The sequence below is a fragment of the Pavona decussata genome, unplaced genomic scaffold (genome assembly GCF_977016875.1).
Source record: "Pavona decussata unplaced genomic scaffold, jaPavDecu1.1 SCAFFOLD_95, whole genome shotgun sequence".
Classification (NCBI taxonomy): domain Eukaryota; kingdom Metazoa; phylum Cnidaria; class Anthozoa; order Scleractinia; family Agariciidae; genus Pavona; species Pavona decussata.
The window spans coordinates 3,010,259-3,026,837 of NW_028145512.1; the positions used below are offsets into that span (position 1 = coordinate 3,010,259).

The window sequence follows — 16,579 nt, forward strand, 5'->3', positions numbered from 1 at the left end:
TCACTATTGATAACTACTATCATAGGGACACTGACGGTTTCCTTCATCCCGCTGAGAAGATGTATTTTCGTGAACTTTACAATATCAGCGGACAGCCCTATAATACCGACCTTTCCTCAGTGGGGTGTTTTCAGTGTGTAGGAGACCGAGTTACCTGGTGTTTGTAAGTTACAACCAGTAGTCTTCCGCGGCTGCTCCATCCCTAGGGTGAAGCCGGAAAAAACTCACACCAGAATTGCATTGGTACAACTGAATTTGTCCTTCGAAATAGTGAGTAGTGAATTTTTAATATGAGTTTATTTTAAGTACTCTAAAAGGATCAGTACGTATAAAATGTAAACATTAACCAGCACGAATAAATATCAGAACATACGTACATTGTAAACATTCATCCTTCATAGGTATGGGTACGCAGTGGCTACAAACAAAACCAATAGCGTATCCCGGCCCTTGTGTTCCAACCAAGCGTCTGAAGTGTGACTAACATAATTTCTCCTAAGAGAAACAAAAGCGGGTGATGCGTATAATGAAACATAACGAAACTTGTTGTAATTCCGGTAAAAAGCTGATGAAATCTTTGCAAATCGCAACGAATAACTCACTGAGACTAGAAGGATCAATACTTCATCGTCGTCCTGTGTTGGCCAATCTTCGTTATCTACTGCCAGTATAGAATTAGAAACAGGTAATAAAATTTATTCTTAATTGAAATATATAACTAGTAAGTTTCCACAAGCAAGTCTTTGGACATGACAGCCAGTATTGAGATTCTCACTTGTTTCCCGCCATATTGCATGAACCCACGTCTGTTGCCAGCAAACGTCACTGAATCAAAGATTTATCAGTGTGACGTTTCACGCCCATCTTTGCTTGCACTTCATGTGACCTGCGACAATGGTGGGTCCCTTCCTTTTATGCGGCTCATCTCAAGCGAAGCTTCTTTCTCAGCAATCGGACAAGTCTCATTCTCAGCAGCTTGGCATCTCGACGGTGTTTTCGCCTTCTCCTTTCCGGAAGCTCTCTGAGGGTGAACTGGCGGTACTTAGATCGCTTGGCGCTTCTACGTCCATTCGTAGGGCGGCCAGCCTTGGAGAAACCTATTAGCCAATCGGGATACTTGACGGATCTGTACTGGAACCAACCCTCGGCTGTTATTTCTTCATTGAATATGCATCTCTTCATCTCCGCAAACCTTTGTTTCTTCACCTGGATAATAGGAATTAAAAAGTGGGATTTATGTGATACATGACTTTCGTAAGCTCGAAAACTCGAAATGGAGTCTAGAGAGCCGGTAGGGGCATACGGGGGCGGGGTCAGGGTTGGGTGGGGTAGGAAGAAGTATAGAGATAGAAGTCAACACCTCGCAATTATAACAGAGACTGACGATCACAAAGTCATCTTCCAGGGGCAAGGAGAGGAAATGAGGCAAAGAAAACTGAAACAAAAATTTGTTTTATTATTTATCCGTGGAAAAACCAAAGCAGGAGAAGCTTCAACTTAGCTTATAAACGTGCTGTAAATTATTGCGACTGACTACTATCAAACTCGAACTAAAAATAAGCAATGAAAACGCTTTGAGCTGATCCTGTCTTATAGGCCACTGGAGACTTGGATATATGAAGTGACTAGCCCCGCTTGGCTAGGGACAAGCTGATTTAGTGCTTTCGACTTGTCCCACTGGAAAAATAGTTAAAATGAAGGGATTAGGTTCAGTAATTTATCCGCTCAAAGTTCGATTTTTCCTGGTCTGTACGCACCCCGCGATCAAAGAAAACCAGTTAGACTGCGCCCAAATGTGTTTCAACAAAGGACTTGTCCTCCCGTCGGTCAAGTTATTCGAGATAGTCGATTGGTGTCTGCCAACTTTAGTATGGCCCCATATTGAAAACAACTACAGCTGACGAGACGCTAAATTAAATTAGACATGAGACATAATCTTAATGAACACTAGGGACTGATCCTGTTAGTAATTAGTATTAGCTTTCCCTTCAGCTGTATAATGCCAACCAGCCAATAATTCGTTACAGGCGTATTAAGGTGGCTCGATAGGCAAAAAATCATGATTTTTACTGCATTTATTCTAATCCACAGGCATTCATTGAAGGTTTTTTTGTACAAACATCATGTTCAGTATCCTTCAAAGTTTCTATTTGCCAAATCTTAAATGCATTCTTCACATTCCTAAGGAACCACACCCCACAAAGCTGACCACACCCATGACGGGCTGGTTGAAAACTAGGCATACGATAAAGATGATATCTCAAGAAAGAAAAATGGTACATTCTGGAAATTTTACTTGAAGAATACTAATACCCACAGCTATGCAACCTGCCACTTTGAGCTCTTTACTGTGAATAGATCCACATTTATCATGGCACAAATTAACCGCTCAAAAAATATGACTTAAGACTTGTGATGAGTCCTTGTAACTCTTCAATTGTTACTCTGAATTACACCAAAGTGGTAGGTTGCACAGCTCTTGCAATCCCAAAAACACACTGAAAATTTCAGATTGATATCTTAAATAATTTTGGAGCAATCACATTTCTTAGCTCTGAAAACTGTCAAAATACGGAATTTGAGAAAAATGGGTGTAAAGTCTAAGTTATAGAAAACAAAGTCTAAACAGTTCTTGTGTTCCCTTCAGTAGCCTCCTGCTTCATAAGAGGGGCCTTCTCTTGCTTCTAAAGTCTCATTGAAGCCCTTTTTCCAGTTACGGATTTGTTTACGCCTTTTCTTTGCTTCTTCTCCGCTTTTTCTGTTGGAATGGCGAATTCTGTCGTGGTCTAGTTTCTCACACGCTTTCCTGCAGTGGCTGCCAGGGACCATTCCCAGTTCTTCTACGATGGACATGAGTGTCCTTGCCCCATCATTGAAGTGGCCAACTGCCAGATATGTTGCCAGTTCAACAGTTGGTGCACTTGCATGCGTTTCTTTGGTTGCACGCTGCCAAATGAGTGCATTTATGGCCTCATTTTGATTTTGGGTGCCACCGTGCAAGCATCGGGAAAGGAGTGTTTCATCGCTGAGTGCCTCAAATGTTGGCAAGATGGAATTAGCAACAGCCTCTGGAATGGGTGCAGCATGGGTATAGTCTGAAGTGCCATTGGCAATGTCTTGCTGGAACCCACACCACGAGTTCTCACCAGGAGGACAAAGATCATGATCTGGATCATCATCTGTAGATTTGGAATGATGCCATATGGCCATGACTGCAGTTTTCATGCAGTCAATGTCATGAATGTTTTGTCTAATGGCCATTCCATAATAAACTTGAAGTTTATCAATCCTTTTATCTGTGAGCCTCCCTCTGCCACCAAGTCCCTTCCCGTCCTCTAAACGAGTTGTTCCTTGTCTTTTCTTCAAGGATCGAAGCCGTGAGCCCAGGCGTTTTTGGACATGGCCAACACATTCAAGTTTTTCAACTTCTGTGTCGCCATAGACAGCTTCCTGGACCAGAAGATTGTGCGCTTTGCTGTCTCCATCGCCCAGAAATTCAACGTAACGGGCATCATGTTTTTCCACCGACCTCTGGAATATTGCAAGGATGCCTGCAGAATCCATAGACCCAGATGAACCAAAGAAATTTGCTTGGCATTTATGTTGATGGCCGTCCCACCATTCCTCAAACTCTGGCGTGCCTTCTTTCCCCCTCCTCAACTTGCACTCTCCACATTCTTTAGACATGATTTCACAGTCCAAGGCCTTACCAGTAATGGTAGAGAGCACAGTCACAACACCATAGGAAGAGGAGAACCCTCTTTTTCTCCATGTGCCATCTCCAGACACACCAATGTCATAAATTCCTTCCTCGTCAGGCTCATAAAATTCTTTGACTTCATTTGCAGCTCTGGACATGCTTGCTGTGGCAACAGATTCAGCTGCATCGCGCACGGCTTGGACATGATCTCTATACGAGTTCTCATTCATCGGCGGCAACATATTCATAACACATGCAAACTTCACGAGTCCTTGATGTCCCACGCCAATGTTTCTTGTTGCTAAAACAACTCTTCTGTTCACTTCATATGCCTTGCCATTCTCGATTTTTCCAGAAGTGTAAAAGGGCTTGTAAAATGAGCACTTGCGTGTGGTACACTTGAGAATTAGAAGAGAGGCTAAGCCCATCTTTGACTGCTCATCTTCCACAAGAACAACATGTTTTTGTTTGCACAAAGGGCATCGCAGCGACTCGAAAACAGTGGCGAGAATAGCAATATCTATAAGTCTAAATCCATTAACTCCTTCAGGATCTTCATCGCTGCTCTCCGGTTGTGAAGAATCATTTGATTCTGCTTTCATTTTACGGATGGAAGCTGGCAAACACTTGAAACTTTTCGTCTTGTCAGACTCCACGTGCTCTGCATCGCTGTTCGAACCTTCGCGTTCGCTCGCTTGAGAAGAAGAATCTTCATCGTTCAACACACCACTTTCGGCCGTTTCTTCCTTTTTACTGTACTGGTTGCCCCTAAATCTTTTTTTCTTTCTTGTAATACTTCTAAACTTCTTCTTTGGAGGCATAATTCACGAAAATTCTCACCACAATTCGAACACAATATTTCTCGCCGATCACAACCACTTTCAAGTTTCGTCCGCGTCCTATGTCATGTATGCACCAATACGGTGTCCTCCTAATCCTGAAAGTAGTTACCAGGCCTCAGAATGCTTTCAAGTCACTCGTTTCAAAAAACCACGGAAAAATAGCGGTATTTTGGCCTCAAAACAACGCGTAAACAATACTGGTTTCCATAGCAACCATTTCAAATGTTCAGACCAATGCCACAAAAACTAAAATTATGTAAAGAAATCAAAGCGAAATAGGAAAAAAAATAACTTTCCTTTGAAGAACAATGTCTAAACATACTAAAAACCTTTTTTTCAAAAATATGAAAAAATTTTGCATTTCCTTCCTATCGGGCCACCTTAAAGAAAGTCTCCTCGCTACATTAATATTGCGGCATACTAAAAATTACTAATTTAGCTTTTGTTTTCTGGTTCCTAAATTTTATCACTTCCGAGTTCTCGGAAGATCGTTAATAAACTGGAAACTCGCTGTAGCCTGTTCGAGGCATTCACATTGTGGCCAGCAGATAAAAGATGGCGTACTGGTAAAAAGATGGTGAGCTGGATAGTATTTACACTAACTAGTAAGTGTCTTTTGTTATGACATCTTTTGCTTGTGTCTTAGAGCACTGTTGTGACCTTGTTTTACTATTCACTTACCCTGTTCATAGCCTTCTCATTTTAATATTAATTACGTCTTAGTGTTTTTTTAATCACTAGTTTAAGATAAGGTTTCGTTTGTCACTGAATAGTATAAATCTTTTTGTGCTTCAGGTCCAATCCGAGAAACCTGCACAGATCCCCCCTCCCCGCCCAGGTCTTGTACATGAAGGATAACACAAAGAAGGTTTCCTGCGTGGCCACTTTTTAGGAACAGTGGTTATAAAAAAAATTCCGTAAAAATAGTACTCCAATAAAATCCACTATTAAAACTAAGGCCTGGTGTATGTCTATTTTAAAAATATAGCTAGCCAAATATTAATGTGTTAAATAATACTAAAACGGTGGTTAATAATATACTATTCCAATAGAGATCAATTTAAAATGTTTAACAATAAAAATGTTCTTGCGGTTCGTGGTTCATAGTTAATCGTTCCGTGCCGATCGATTGATATTTATTGCCCCTGAACACGCGCGATGTGTAAGCTGCTTGACAGCACTGCCTTTGCATTTGTTTTTATTGCCGACTAATGTTTTCAATAGTGGTGGCCTAAAGTTCTTTGGAATTAGCCTGCGAGCAAGCTCTCTTGGCGGTTGGTGGTGGGAGGGGGAAGGAGGAGAGAGAGACATTGTTGTAAGGTCTCTCTCCTCCTCCCCCCTCACGCCCCCCAACCCCAAGAGAGCTTGCTCGCAGGCTACTTTGGAATATCCACCCAGTTGATGATGATCATGGTTATTATAGATTGGAGAATTGTCCCTTGATATCATCATAGAGTACACACTCTGGTACGCTAATACATGACCAAAAGACGTCCCCTTCCCTAAAACCCCTTTTCCTTGTTGACCAGCGTGGAGCAAATAAAGTAATTAGAATCTAGAAGATGGGTAAGCGAATGATCATTGTTAGGATAAAGGTCTCCGCAACACGAATTTCTGGGTTCCAAGATTCCAGAAATGCCCCACCCCTCACCCCTTGGGACCCTAAACGGTGTCACCTGAAGTGAAGCGAGCTGATATTATGTTGGTAGAAATAACATGTGGCATGAAATTTATCATTGCCTGGTGAGAGACTTAAATCGCAATTCTCGCACTGCACCGTGGAAGACAGATGGGTAATTATCGGCTTATGAACCCCTACAAGGCCTGACAGCGAAAACCGAATGACAGTAAAGTTCGTCTGGTAAGCTGCGCTACAAAATAACTTTATTGTAGTATATAACTTTAGATGTTACCTTTGACTAGCAGAAACGAGCAGGGAGGCAAATTTAGAGCTACTAAACGGCTCTTTTACTGCGTTTTACTTGAAAATGTTTTCTTTTGTGGGTCAGGTTTTGTAGCTACCTAATTTTTGGAGGTCATCCGGTGTTTTTTGCTGGGTAATTCAGTGTAAGGATACAAATTGGAAATTACAAGAATTTCATCGATTTGCTTGTTCTACCGAAATAAACATAAGGTAGCCTTATGGAGAAATTTGCCATTGTACAAGCTTGGACCTTGCCTTTATTATGCAACTCACAGCATGACGTAAACAGGCCGTGGGAGAACAATTTTTGGTATACATAACATGAATAGAAGCTCATGCGGGGAAAACTAACGATTCATTGCATTTTAGCGGTAGTTAATTTTGAGCTAGACCCCAGAGCATTCTACCCACTCAGGGAGGATTAACTAAACAAACTGGATCATGTTCCCTCGGCCAAATATATTCTATCTTTGAACCCACGAGGAGGCTAGACAAACTTAGAATTTAATTGTATGCAGTGGGCGAAAATTAATACTTAGCATCACAATAAGGCTAAAAGCCTCTTAGTTAGCTCAATCTGCCGCAATTTTTACCGAGTAGTCCGTATTTCAAGCGTCAGTTATGGTAATATAATACATTTTTGGCACAATTCGAATGAATGCCCGATTTCTGGTTCATCTTGACTCCAGTTTTGAGAATCTTAGGTGCAAGACCTGGGCCTTGTTTTCTTGCGGGAAAAAAAAAAAATCCTGGCGTAGGTCGGTCATTATTGGGAAAACTAAGCTCTCTGTCCTCGGACACACTTGTTTTCAATATGGACCTCCCGGCCGGTGAATAACATATACATTATCAATTCGGTGAATACCGCATGCCGACAAAAACAAGTTTGACTACCTGGAAGTGTTCCGCAGCGCATTACATTTGATAATGTGCAGTTTTAATTGCAATAAGCGCTGAAAAAATCTAAATGTTCTTTAGATATCTAACTGGTCGGCCTCTGTAAACCTCTATTGGTGATCACAGGCTATTGTTGTTGTTGTTGCTGTTGTTCTTTACATCGGTATAATTTCATTTACGTACTGATCATTATCTCAATACAAAAGATGATTGGCATGTATATAGCTTAGTTGTTACATGTAGTAGACGTTGTACCAAGTATGCCGATATCTACAAGGTTAGGAGTATATGACATCCTTGAAACATAAAGTCTATACTTTTCAAAATTTAGCACAAAGAAAGAATGGAAAAAAGAAAGAAAGAGACTAACAACTTACGCGGGGGACGAGTTCTCCTTTCTTGTTTATGCACAGGTAGCGATTTGTCTTCTCTCCGCGGATCTTTATACGACCAAAGTTATCTGATTCAAGCACCAGTCTCGCTGCAGAATGAGCAAGAAATCTTTAAGAAAGCATGGCAGATTTATTTAAACGAACAGTATACAAATAAATAAATAAATAAATAAATAAATAAATAAATAAATAAATAAATTTATGTTAGAGACAATTTAACATTTTCAGTAATTTGTATACCGCGCGGAATTTTTTAAGTATTCGGTAGACCACTTTGTAAGGACTTGGGGGTGGCGTTAGAGTTAATATGACAACGCAAGCGCGAGGTTGGGGTGGGTGCTAAGCGCAGTGTTAACTTAGAAAAACAAAAGCACTGTTAGCCCAGTTTTCCAGGAATGCAAACCACCAGGTTCAATTTTATCATTGGTTTAAATTTTATTTTCCATTGTTTCAAACTCATTATCCTACATTACCATACCTAAGAACAATAGGAGGATAAAATTCAAACTAAGGGTAAATTTTAACCACAACAGCTATACTCTTCAGAGCTTCATGGGCACTCCGCCAGTAAATAGTGTATTTTTCTCAAGACTATGATAAACAACTTGAAACTAGCGACCTAAGGTAGATAAAAGAAAACAAGAACTTGTTTATAGCAACACACAGTGAATTGGAAGGTTCAGTAACGCCGTGTCTCTCCAAGCTCGAAAAACAGCTTCTCTTTAAAGACCTGATTTTGATTTTCTCGATTCTCGACTGTCAATCCATCCCACTAGGATTCATATTGGGGAGCTTCCTTCAAAATGCCCGCAACATTTTGTGCGCAAAGCGATAGTTTTCTCAATTATTGTCATGACTTGCCAAATCTGATAAACTTTCCTGAAATGTTTCCTGAAGGTTATTCGTACAAGCCTATTCGCCGTTTCTTGGCACAGAAAGATTACAAGTCTTATAAGTGTGAGGTTTGATAACCAGGAAGAAAGGTCTATCAGCGATCTAGTGCACCAAAATGAAAACACTTAGACGTCTTCAACAACATTTTCAACGATAATCATAGCTTCTTATGGTCTAGAGAACATGTCAAGGAAGCCTTTTCTTGGAGCTTTATTATTATAAAATTTCCAAGAATAAACCGGCCTCGGGTTTAAGAGGAAACTTGGAATGAAAATTCCTTACATGATGTTTATTGTGGTCGGTAAAATATATCCAGCAGCCGTTCTTGTTTGGAACAAGTGCAAGTAATTTGTCGGAGAGACAACATGTATCATTTTAAAACTATAAACGTTGATTAATGATCAGGATTTGGAGAACCAGGCGGTACACACCAACAGTAAATTCCAAGGAGTAGTGTAGGAGTATCCTGCATGGGACTCATCATTACCAATGAAAAGCAAAATCCATCCACTAATGATCTGTTTGTGAACGGAAGTCACTGATGAAAATCTTGGTCTAATCTAGCCGAAAATGTTTACTGGATATAACACAGGAACAACAGAAAACAAGACAACCGTAACTTGCGATCAAGCTCTGTCTTCGTTTCTTTTGGTTAACCATTCCCACGGGAAACGCAAAACGAAAAATCGTGTAGGAAGCGACACAATAAGAGAACATATGAGAGCGCTGCTAAAATCAGGCGAGATCGAAAATTAAGACCACCAGTTCGGAGCAATCAAGCGACAGCAAAGTAACAAAAACGTAAGCGTAATTTGACTAGAATAAGTTATTTACGAGGTTCATTCATGAAGGTTGACTAGTATTCAATTTTTTCTCACGACATATGAAACCTCGCATCATCAATAACACATGTGATCAGTTGGGTTTGGCCAAATCATTCTCTAAATGTTTGAAATAAGAAAGTGGAACCAAACGTATTAGATTGGGACACAAAAGGTTTTGTTGTGTTTTTTGAAAATCGTATTCGAATTGGATCTGTTTAGTATCCACAGCACTAATAAGATTTTTTTATTTCTATTTTGCTAAGTTGTGATGTTATATTAATCCTCAAAGAATCATGGCAGGGGCAAGGCCCGGCTCAAACACAGTAAAGTTCAATACCCTTAACTTGTATGGTTTATCCTATAGTTCCAGGATGCCTATAGTTTATAAGCCCCCGACTTCTATATAAGGCTTCCTTGTCCTTACCACATTTGATCTTGTAAATAATTTAGTAGGAATATTGTAAATTATCTTTAATGTATTTTTCTGTATAGTGTTGTTGTATTTCTGGTTAATGGCAAAATAAATGAATGAATGAATGAATGAATGAATGAATGAATGAATGAATGAATGAATGAATGAATGAATGAATGAATGAATGAATGAATGAATGAATGAATGAATGAATGAATAACACACTTCTGGTGCTCTAGTGGGCGAAATTTTAATCTTTTTATGCAAGTAAACCGCATAAATGTATACCTTTCTCTGCATGTCATGAAAATGGTTCAATATTGTTCACAAAAACCATCGCATACGTACTTAGGTGGGAGTCAGACATATACTGTAAAAAGGTAAGGCCGTCAGTCCCAGGTGGGTTACTCGGGTGTAAACGTGACAGGGGGGTCCGACGGAGCCTAATATTTTGCACCCAAAAAAATACATGGACCTTATATTGTGCACCAAAAAAATACAAGACTGGACATTTTAGACCCCCCCGTCACGTTTATACCCGAGTAACCCACCTTGGCCGTCAGTGTCCTCGTGGTCTTAGTAAAGTCTCATACAAGGAGGCTCCATTCAAACCCAGTAATGGGCTCCTGCCCTCACCCTTTCACTCTTTTACTGAAATGCTACACTTTTTATATACATAATGTAATATAAGCCTCTCTAACACTTTAATTGTTATCTATTCGGTTCACAGTCTAGTTTTAAATTTCGCTTTCTCTTCACATACTACGAGGGTGAAAAAGGAACCCCTTCAAGCGCGGAGCTCCCCTCCTACAGTAACAACAATTTGCCGATCAGCCACCTCCTTCTAAAGGGAACTAACCATGATGTGTCTTCCTTATATAGCTTATATCGGCATGATGCCAAGTAGCGCACGTGTGGCCGATGAGGTGCAAGGCATAATAATGCCATATACCCGTGTACGGGTAGTTCAATCAACAAATTACTTATTAAATGTTTGGCTGTCAGTTGCAATAAAAAGGCTTTAGCGGAGAAAAGTGGTCCGAGACACGCTGGAGGAAAACAAGAGCCAAAAAGCGTCTGCGCTTGCAAGCATCTGATTGGTTGAAAAACAAGCAATGAGATGTCTGATTGGTTGAAAAACAAACAATGAGATGTCAGGATGTGTGGTTCAGAGGAAACAAGTCCGATCAATTCATGTGTAGCCTTATCCTAAGAGTACGGCTGAGGTATTGATCACTGATAAAATGGGAAGCTAACCGATTGCTAACCGAGGAACATATTCATGTCAAGTTCTCAGTTTTCTGAGACTCATTTACATAAAAAACTGTATGCCAGGAAGTCTCCAGGAAGATGACGTTTACACCTTTCGCCCTTCCTTTCAGAGTGTTCCTGCTCGGCCCGTCACTTTGTTCAATGACACATAGGTTCCTAAAGGGTTATGGTGAGTTACGGTACACTCTTTTTTCTTTTATAAGAGCGTCTACCTTTGCGGCGGAGGCTGAAGCGAAACTGAATGTTCTTATTTTTTCCTGTTTTGAGCCTGAAACGTTGTCAGCATGTGACATAGAATTTCCGAAAACCGGTATGAACGTGACCAGGAAACCTGAAAGAGACCATTATTCGCTGTATCATATCAAATTCCTTTGACTCACGTGTCTGGCTTGATGAAGAACCGAATAAAAATGACAGATGTATTTTTTCATTCAGTGACACAGGCATACTCGGGAAAAGAAAATCCGAGTATTCTTGTGTCACTCACCAGGCATAAAACATAACATCGCATTTCTTTGAATAAAAATGCCTTAAATTCTTCATTAGTTTCAGCTTGGGTACGTCCTTAGCATGTTCTTAAACTCTGGGTCAATTTCAGCCTCAGTGTTTTCTTTATAAAGAGTGTACACTCAACTCTCGCCTTGCGGACACCTCGACGCTATTACGGACACCCCGATGATACGAAAAGAAGCTAAATCCCCGGCAAAAATTAATTACAGACGTTTGACTGAAGTAAATTTCCGATATTAAGGACTTTCGCTATTAAGGACACCAACTCGAGGTCCCGAGCGTGTCCGCAAAAAAGGGAGTTGATTGTATTTGATACAGTTAAATGTTTAATGATGTGTTGCTCAGTTGAATTCCTGGCCGAAATATGTAGGGTTTCCGCACTCTATAGAGTCTTTTGTCTCCATTTTCCTTCGGTTCACCATGTGCACAGTGTGGCAGCAAAATGTGCGAGACACTACTACTGTGGACATCAACAAACAACAACAGATGATCAACAGGATGGGAAGAGTTCCTTCCTCTGCATTATGATACCTGCTGTGTAAAACTGTTCTGTTCATGCGGCTGTGAGCATAGACCTTTGTGTTTATTAAGAAGTAGAGTCCTTTAAGTAAATGGGAGATTTCATTTGAACTTAACTGAAAAGAACCTTGGTTCAGGAGAACACATCCCAGTAGTGAAACTGAAACTAAAGAGGCAAGCAGGTCATTATTTGTATTACACAAGATTATGGACCGATTTTTTAAACGAAACGTCTATTCGTGTTTTTAACACCTTTATACAAAGAATAGCAATGGGCTAATTTTTACTGAGTATTTTCTAGTAAATAATTCCGTTCAAAATTGCCTAGTAAAATTGACCGGCGAGCATCGATTCTTTTTTCATCAATAAACAATGTTTTAATTTAATGCCGAAATAATTAAACAGAGAATGTGAGGGTACACAAGCATAAAGTTGGAGAGAAGTCAATATAAGCTGACTCAAATGAAATCAAAGAAATCGAGAGTTTGTTAGAGAAAAAGCAATCGATTACAATAGAATTCATAATATCACGCAAGCAAAAACAATTATATATCCCGCGGTTCGTTTAGTAAGGCCATTAGTAACAAAGCTGAAAAAACAGTGCTTGATAAGCATCCTAAATAACATTAAAAAAGAAAACAGACCATGGCACTTCATGTGTCCTACAAAAACAGGTATTGAACCAACGCTTCCTTTCACGATTTACGTTACTCAGACCACAACCATAACAGCAACAGAATAGCCGGAAAATGCTCGAAACACAACATATAACGATAGAAACACTAACAGTCATATTGAACTGGACCTGTTTATACTTTGTTTCATGAACCCTTTTGTGTCAAGGACGCAAAAAAGAGAGACGGCGTTTTCTCAACCCCCTTGTCATGGCAAAAAAATCAGGCATACTAACGACCGCTCTCAACTCGTCTAATGTCATACACTACGGTGGAAAATTGTTTTACGAAAATCAATAATGATAATAATAATAATATATAAAAAAAAAACTCCCGATACGTAAATATCCGACAAGAAACATAGAACATATGCGGTTCATTTGAGTGTGATTCCTGTGGTTTCAACCAAACAGCACTAAGAATTCGGATCTTTTCACCACCGTGAGTGTTCTTTTGCTTTCTGGAAATACACGCGTTATTATATAGCTCAGCATTTAGCCGCTTGAAGGCTGTTGTTTTTTTTTCGTTTGGTCGCAGTTAATTGACGGAACGGATAATCGTGCTGAGAGGCGCCGGTTAGTTTCCTTAATTATCGAAGAAGGCGGTAAATTTGTTCTTAAGAGACGTGACTAAGTTGATCGAACAACAAGCCGCAAAATACGTTCTTTGTGTCCATATTGCTGACTTTCTGATGCAGTTAGAAAGGTTTTATGATGCCGTGTTCTGTGCTCGACATATGGCCGTCAAATGTTTTACTGAGTAGTAAAATAGTGTGGTGGTCACGGTAGTTTTAAATAGTTTCAAAGTAATGACAAATAAAATCTCACAAGAAAATCGTACAAAAAAAATGGATCTTTTGCTATGGAATAATATTCCTGGGATACTTTTGAGGTACTCGGTTTCAAATCGTTGGCTTAGTGGCTTGATGTTTTCTCTCAAAACATGAAGTTATGATTGCCAACAGAAATCACTTATTTACTCTGGCAAGAAAGTAATGTAATTTATTCTGAGAAAACAATCTAAGCAAGATCTAAGCTTGACATTCAGAGAGCCCAAATCTTATTACCTTAATTTCTTCTGTAAGAAATCATGAGCTTTCTCTTACCATATTCTGAACCTTCTCGTCCACGCGCGTCCAATTCAGTTTTCTTGATTTGAACATGGAGTAGTGAAGCTCTTGAGTACAACAGAACTTTTCTCTTAATTGGAGGATTATTTCTGTCCGTCTTGCTGGTTTCATTTTGAACAAATCCGCACATTAATCTTTCCCAGATCTGTCAGGAAAAAAAAATAATCGGAATCGTTTTAAGTAGCTCTTTCCCTTCGATAAACGAGGCAGTGCTGGGTCTTTGACAGTGTCAGTGCCAAACTTCACAGCTTACCGGAACGGACTTGCTTTGCGGGCAAGGAGATGTAGTTTTGCCTCTTGATCTGTAAGCTACAGGGCTTGTGCTAAAAGTTAACGGAAGGCTAAAACAGATACAGTATATGAAGATGTTATCAGCCGTCTTAAGAGAATTAAAATCACATGTGTGGGCTGTTCAATAGAATTGATAGTTTTCAAATTGTCGACTTACAGGATTAGAATTAGCCCACAAATACTCAAAGATGACAGTCTGGTCTCCATTGCACTAGTCGTCTGTAGGGGATTCCGCTGTTCTGCGATAAAGTAGTTTACTTTACACAAATTGGCAGCTTTTATATTGTTCGTTAAACCACCTCAAGTGGGAGGTATTAATATCAGCGTGGCGAGTGTAAATGAGAAGTTCACAGAGCCGATAGCAGTGGGATTTCGTCAAAGGTGTCCTGTTACGTTTAACCCCTGAGGTGAAAGAAAGGTTTGCCATTGTTTGGCCAGTGAAAAATTGTTTTTCTAAGGGATATATTTCGAGGGCGGCTTTTCTAAATCATAAAAGTTAAAACCAAGCCATAGAATAGCCCGGAATATGTGGTAAATTTAACTGTGATTTACAGGAAGGCAGTAGCTGTTGCTGCGTTGCACCACAAACTGATGGGATGAAAAAATTTCTTGCCGCACTCATGTGGCTCACATGCACAGAGGTCTGAAATTGTCAAAAAAAATCTCCCCTAATGACGATATAATCTTCTTTTTGCAATGCGTTTTATACTTTGCAAGCAGTACAGACGTTTAAAAAACGATTTTTCTGGAGGTCGATGGATCAAAGAGTTTTTCGCTGTTTTAAACGCTAATCGAGCTTTCTCTGATTTACTAAGATTGCAAGAACACTTCACAAAACATATTGAATATACCAAACTAATATAACCATTATATTGGTGTTTGCTTTACAAACCTGCCGTTTACACACCCACTGACTCAATCTGCTTTCCTTTAGTTCACGGGGTTTTCCTTTTTAACCGGAGAAATTTCGGTCTTGAATTTCTTCACACAACGGAGAAAATCTGCTCAAAATTACATGCCTGAAGCGATGATCGGGTTTTTGTTAAAATCGGTTTAACAGATGAGCACTTTTGTGAGTATGCACACTTTCGTTATTTAAGGGATAAGTTAACGATAATGCATGAAAAATGATTAATGTGATTGCTGTGTGGTGTATGCATATGTAGGGACAATGTGATGGTTATTTTTGGAATTCGTGTTTTTCCCCTACCATTTGCTCAGTTCAATCAATTATGCTTATTTCTGCTCTTGTTATCGATAACCTTTTCAACTGCAATTTCCGGTGTTAAAGCGCTCTACTTTTTTATACTCCCTCCTCGGTTAGAACAGAATTATTCGTTTCTGCTAAATCCCTTCTATTGTTTAGCATGGCCTTTAAAAAAAAAAGATAGAAACAGATCTCCAATTTTCCACAGACTTTAAAATCTGCAAAGAATCTTTAAAGATAAAGTTGCCGCCACACGTTATCACAGCTTACCGGGAGCGTAGAAAGCGATTGAGTACATATGACATGTTGGGCGCCACCTGCACCTTGGCAACGCTAGTTAACTCGTTTGGCTAGACATAGACTAACTTCACTCTGGTTATAAATTTTAAAATTTTAGAAGCATTATTTTAAATACATCAGTTGATTAAATTCCTCGTTTCACCAAACTCAGTTTTTTTGGTTCCTGCTGACTACAAAGTAAGAACCGTCTGAACTATTGCGCGCCACACCCTTAGAGCCCCACTGAGTGACCCGGCTTGAAAGTTACATCTGTTTGGACAAATTGTTTCCTTTTGTGAGTTTGAGAACTTTCTCAAGGCACGTAAATTATCCCTTTCTGTCAAGAAACACATGGTGTTGATGTGTGGAACACTCTGCTTTCTCTTTTGCGGTTTTCCGACACAATGAAGCTGCGAAGTTGGGGCCTTCTTTTTGTAATAAAAAAAGGCTTTTAATCCTTAACAGTCTGACCACCCAGGTAGTGCCCAGTATGAGATTACGTCAGCAGGAAAATTCTTCTTCGTCAAAATCTAGTGGAAAATCAGGTTTCTAAAATAAAACTAGAAGTAAGGTATTGGTCTCTGAGTTGATCCGAAATTTTTATCGATAAATTACATCGATTACATAAAATAAATATGAAATTGTCTTATTTCTTTGTGATAAATATGCGTCTTGTGTATAAAGAAAACTATGCAAATAGCTGTAAAGAGTTATCCAAGTGACACAAGGAAGTTGTGAACTTACGCCTCAGTTACCGAGATCCATAATCAGCTGACAATACACAGGATGCGCTAACTACTGGGACCTGCGCCA

The 16,579-nt window shown here is 39.6% G+C and overlaps 2 protein-coding genes and 1 pseudogene across 3 annotated transcripts; 1 reads left to right on the forward strand and 2 right to left on the reverse strand.

The window, feature by feature from the left end:
- The window catches only part of LOC146473152 (uncharacterized), a 489,085-nt pseudogene that overhangs the window by 163,851 nt on the left and 308,655 nt on the right, over positions 1-16,579 (forward strand).
- LOC146473166 (fibroblast growth factor 18-like) lies at positions 269-14,627 on the reverse strand. Of its 2 annotated transcripts, none has more exons than XM_085118860.1 (5): positions 14,438-14,627; positions 14,243-14,312; positions 13,966-14,134; positions 7,741-7,844; positions 269-1,206 (listed from the first exon to the last, which is right to left on the reverse strand). In XM_085118860.1, the coding sequence occupies exons 1-5, from the start codon at positions 14,485-14,487 to the stop codon at positions 922-924; spliced, it is 678 nt and encodes a 225-aa protein (XP_084974986.1). In that variant the 5' UTR covers positions 14,488-14,627; the 3' UTR covers positions 269-921. The 2 variants fall into 2 exon arrangements, with proteins under 2 accessions (XP_084974986.1, XP_084974984.1); XM_085118858.1 differs by having other exon boundaries at positions 14,243-14,330; positions 14,438-14,625.
- LOC146473167 (uncharacterized) lies at positions 2,061-4,926 on the reverse strand. The gene has a single exon (XM_085118836.1). The coding sequence runs from the start codon at positions 4,519-4,521 to the stop codon at positions 2,644-2,646; it is 1,878 nt and encodes a 625-aa protein (XP_084974962.1). The 5' UTR covers positions 4,522-4,926; the 3' UTR covers positions 2,061-2,643.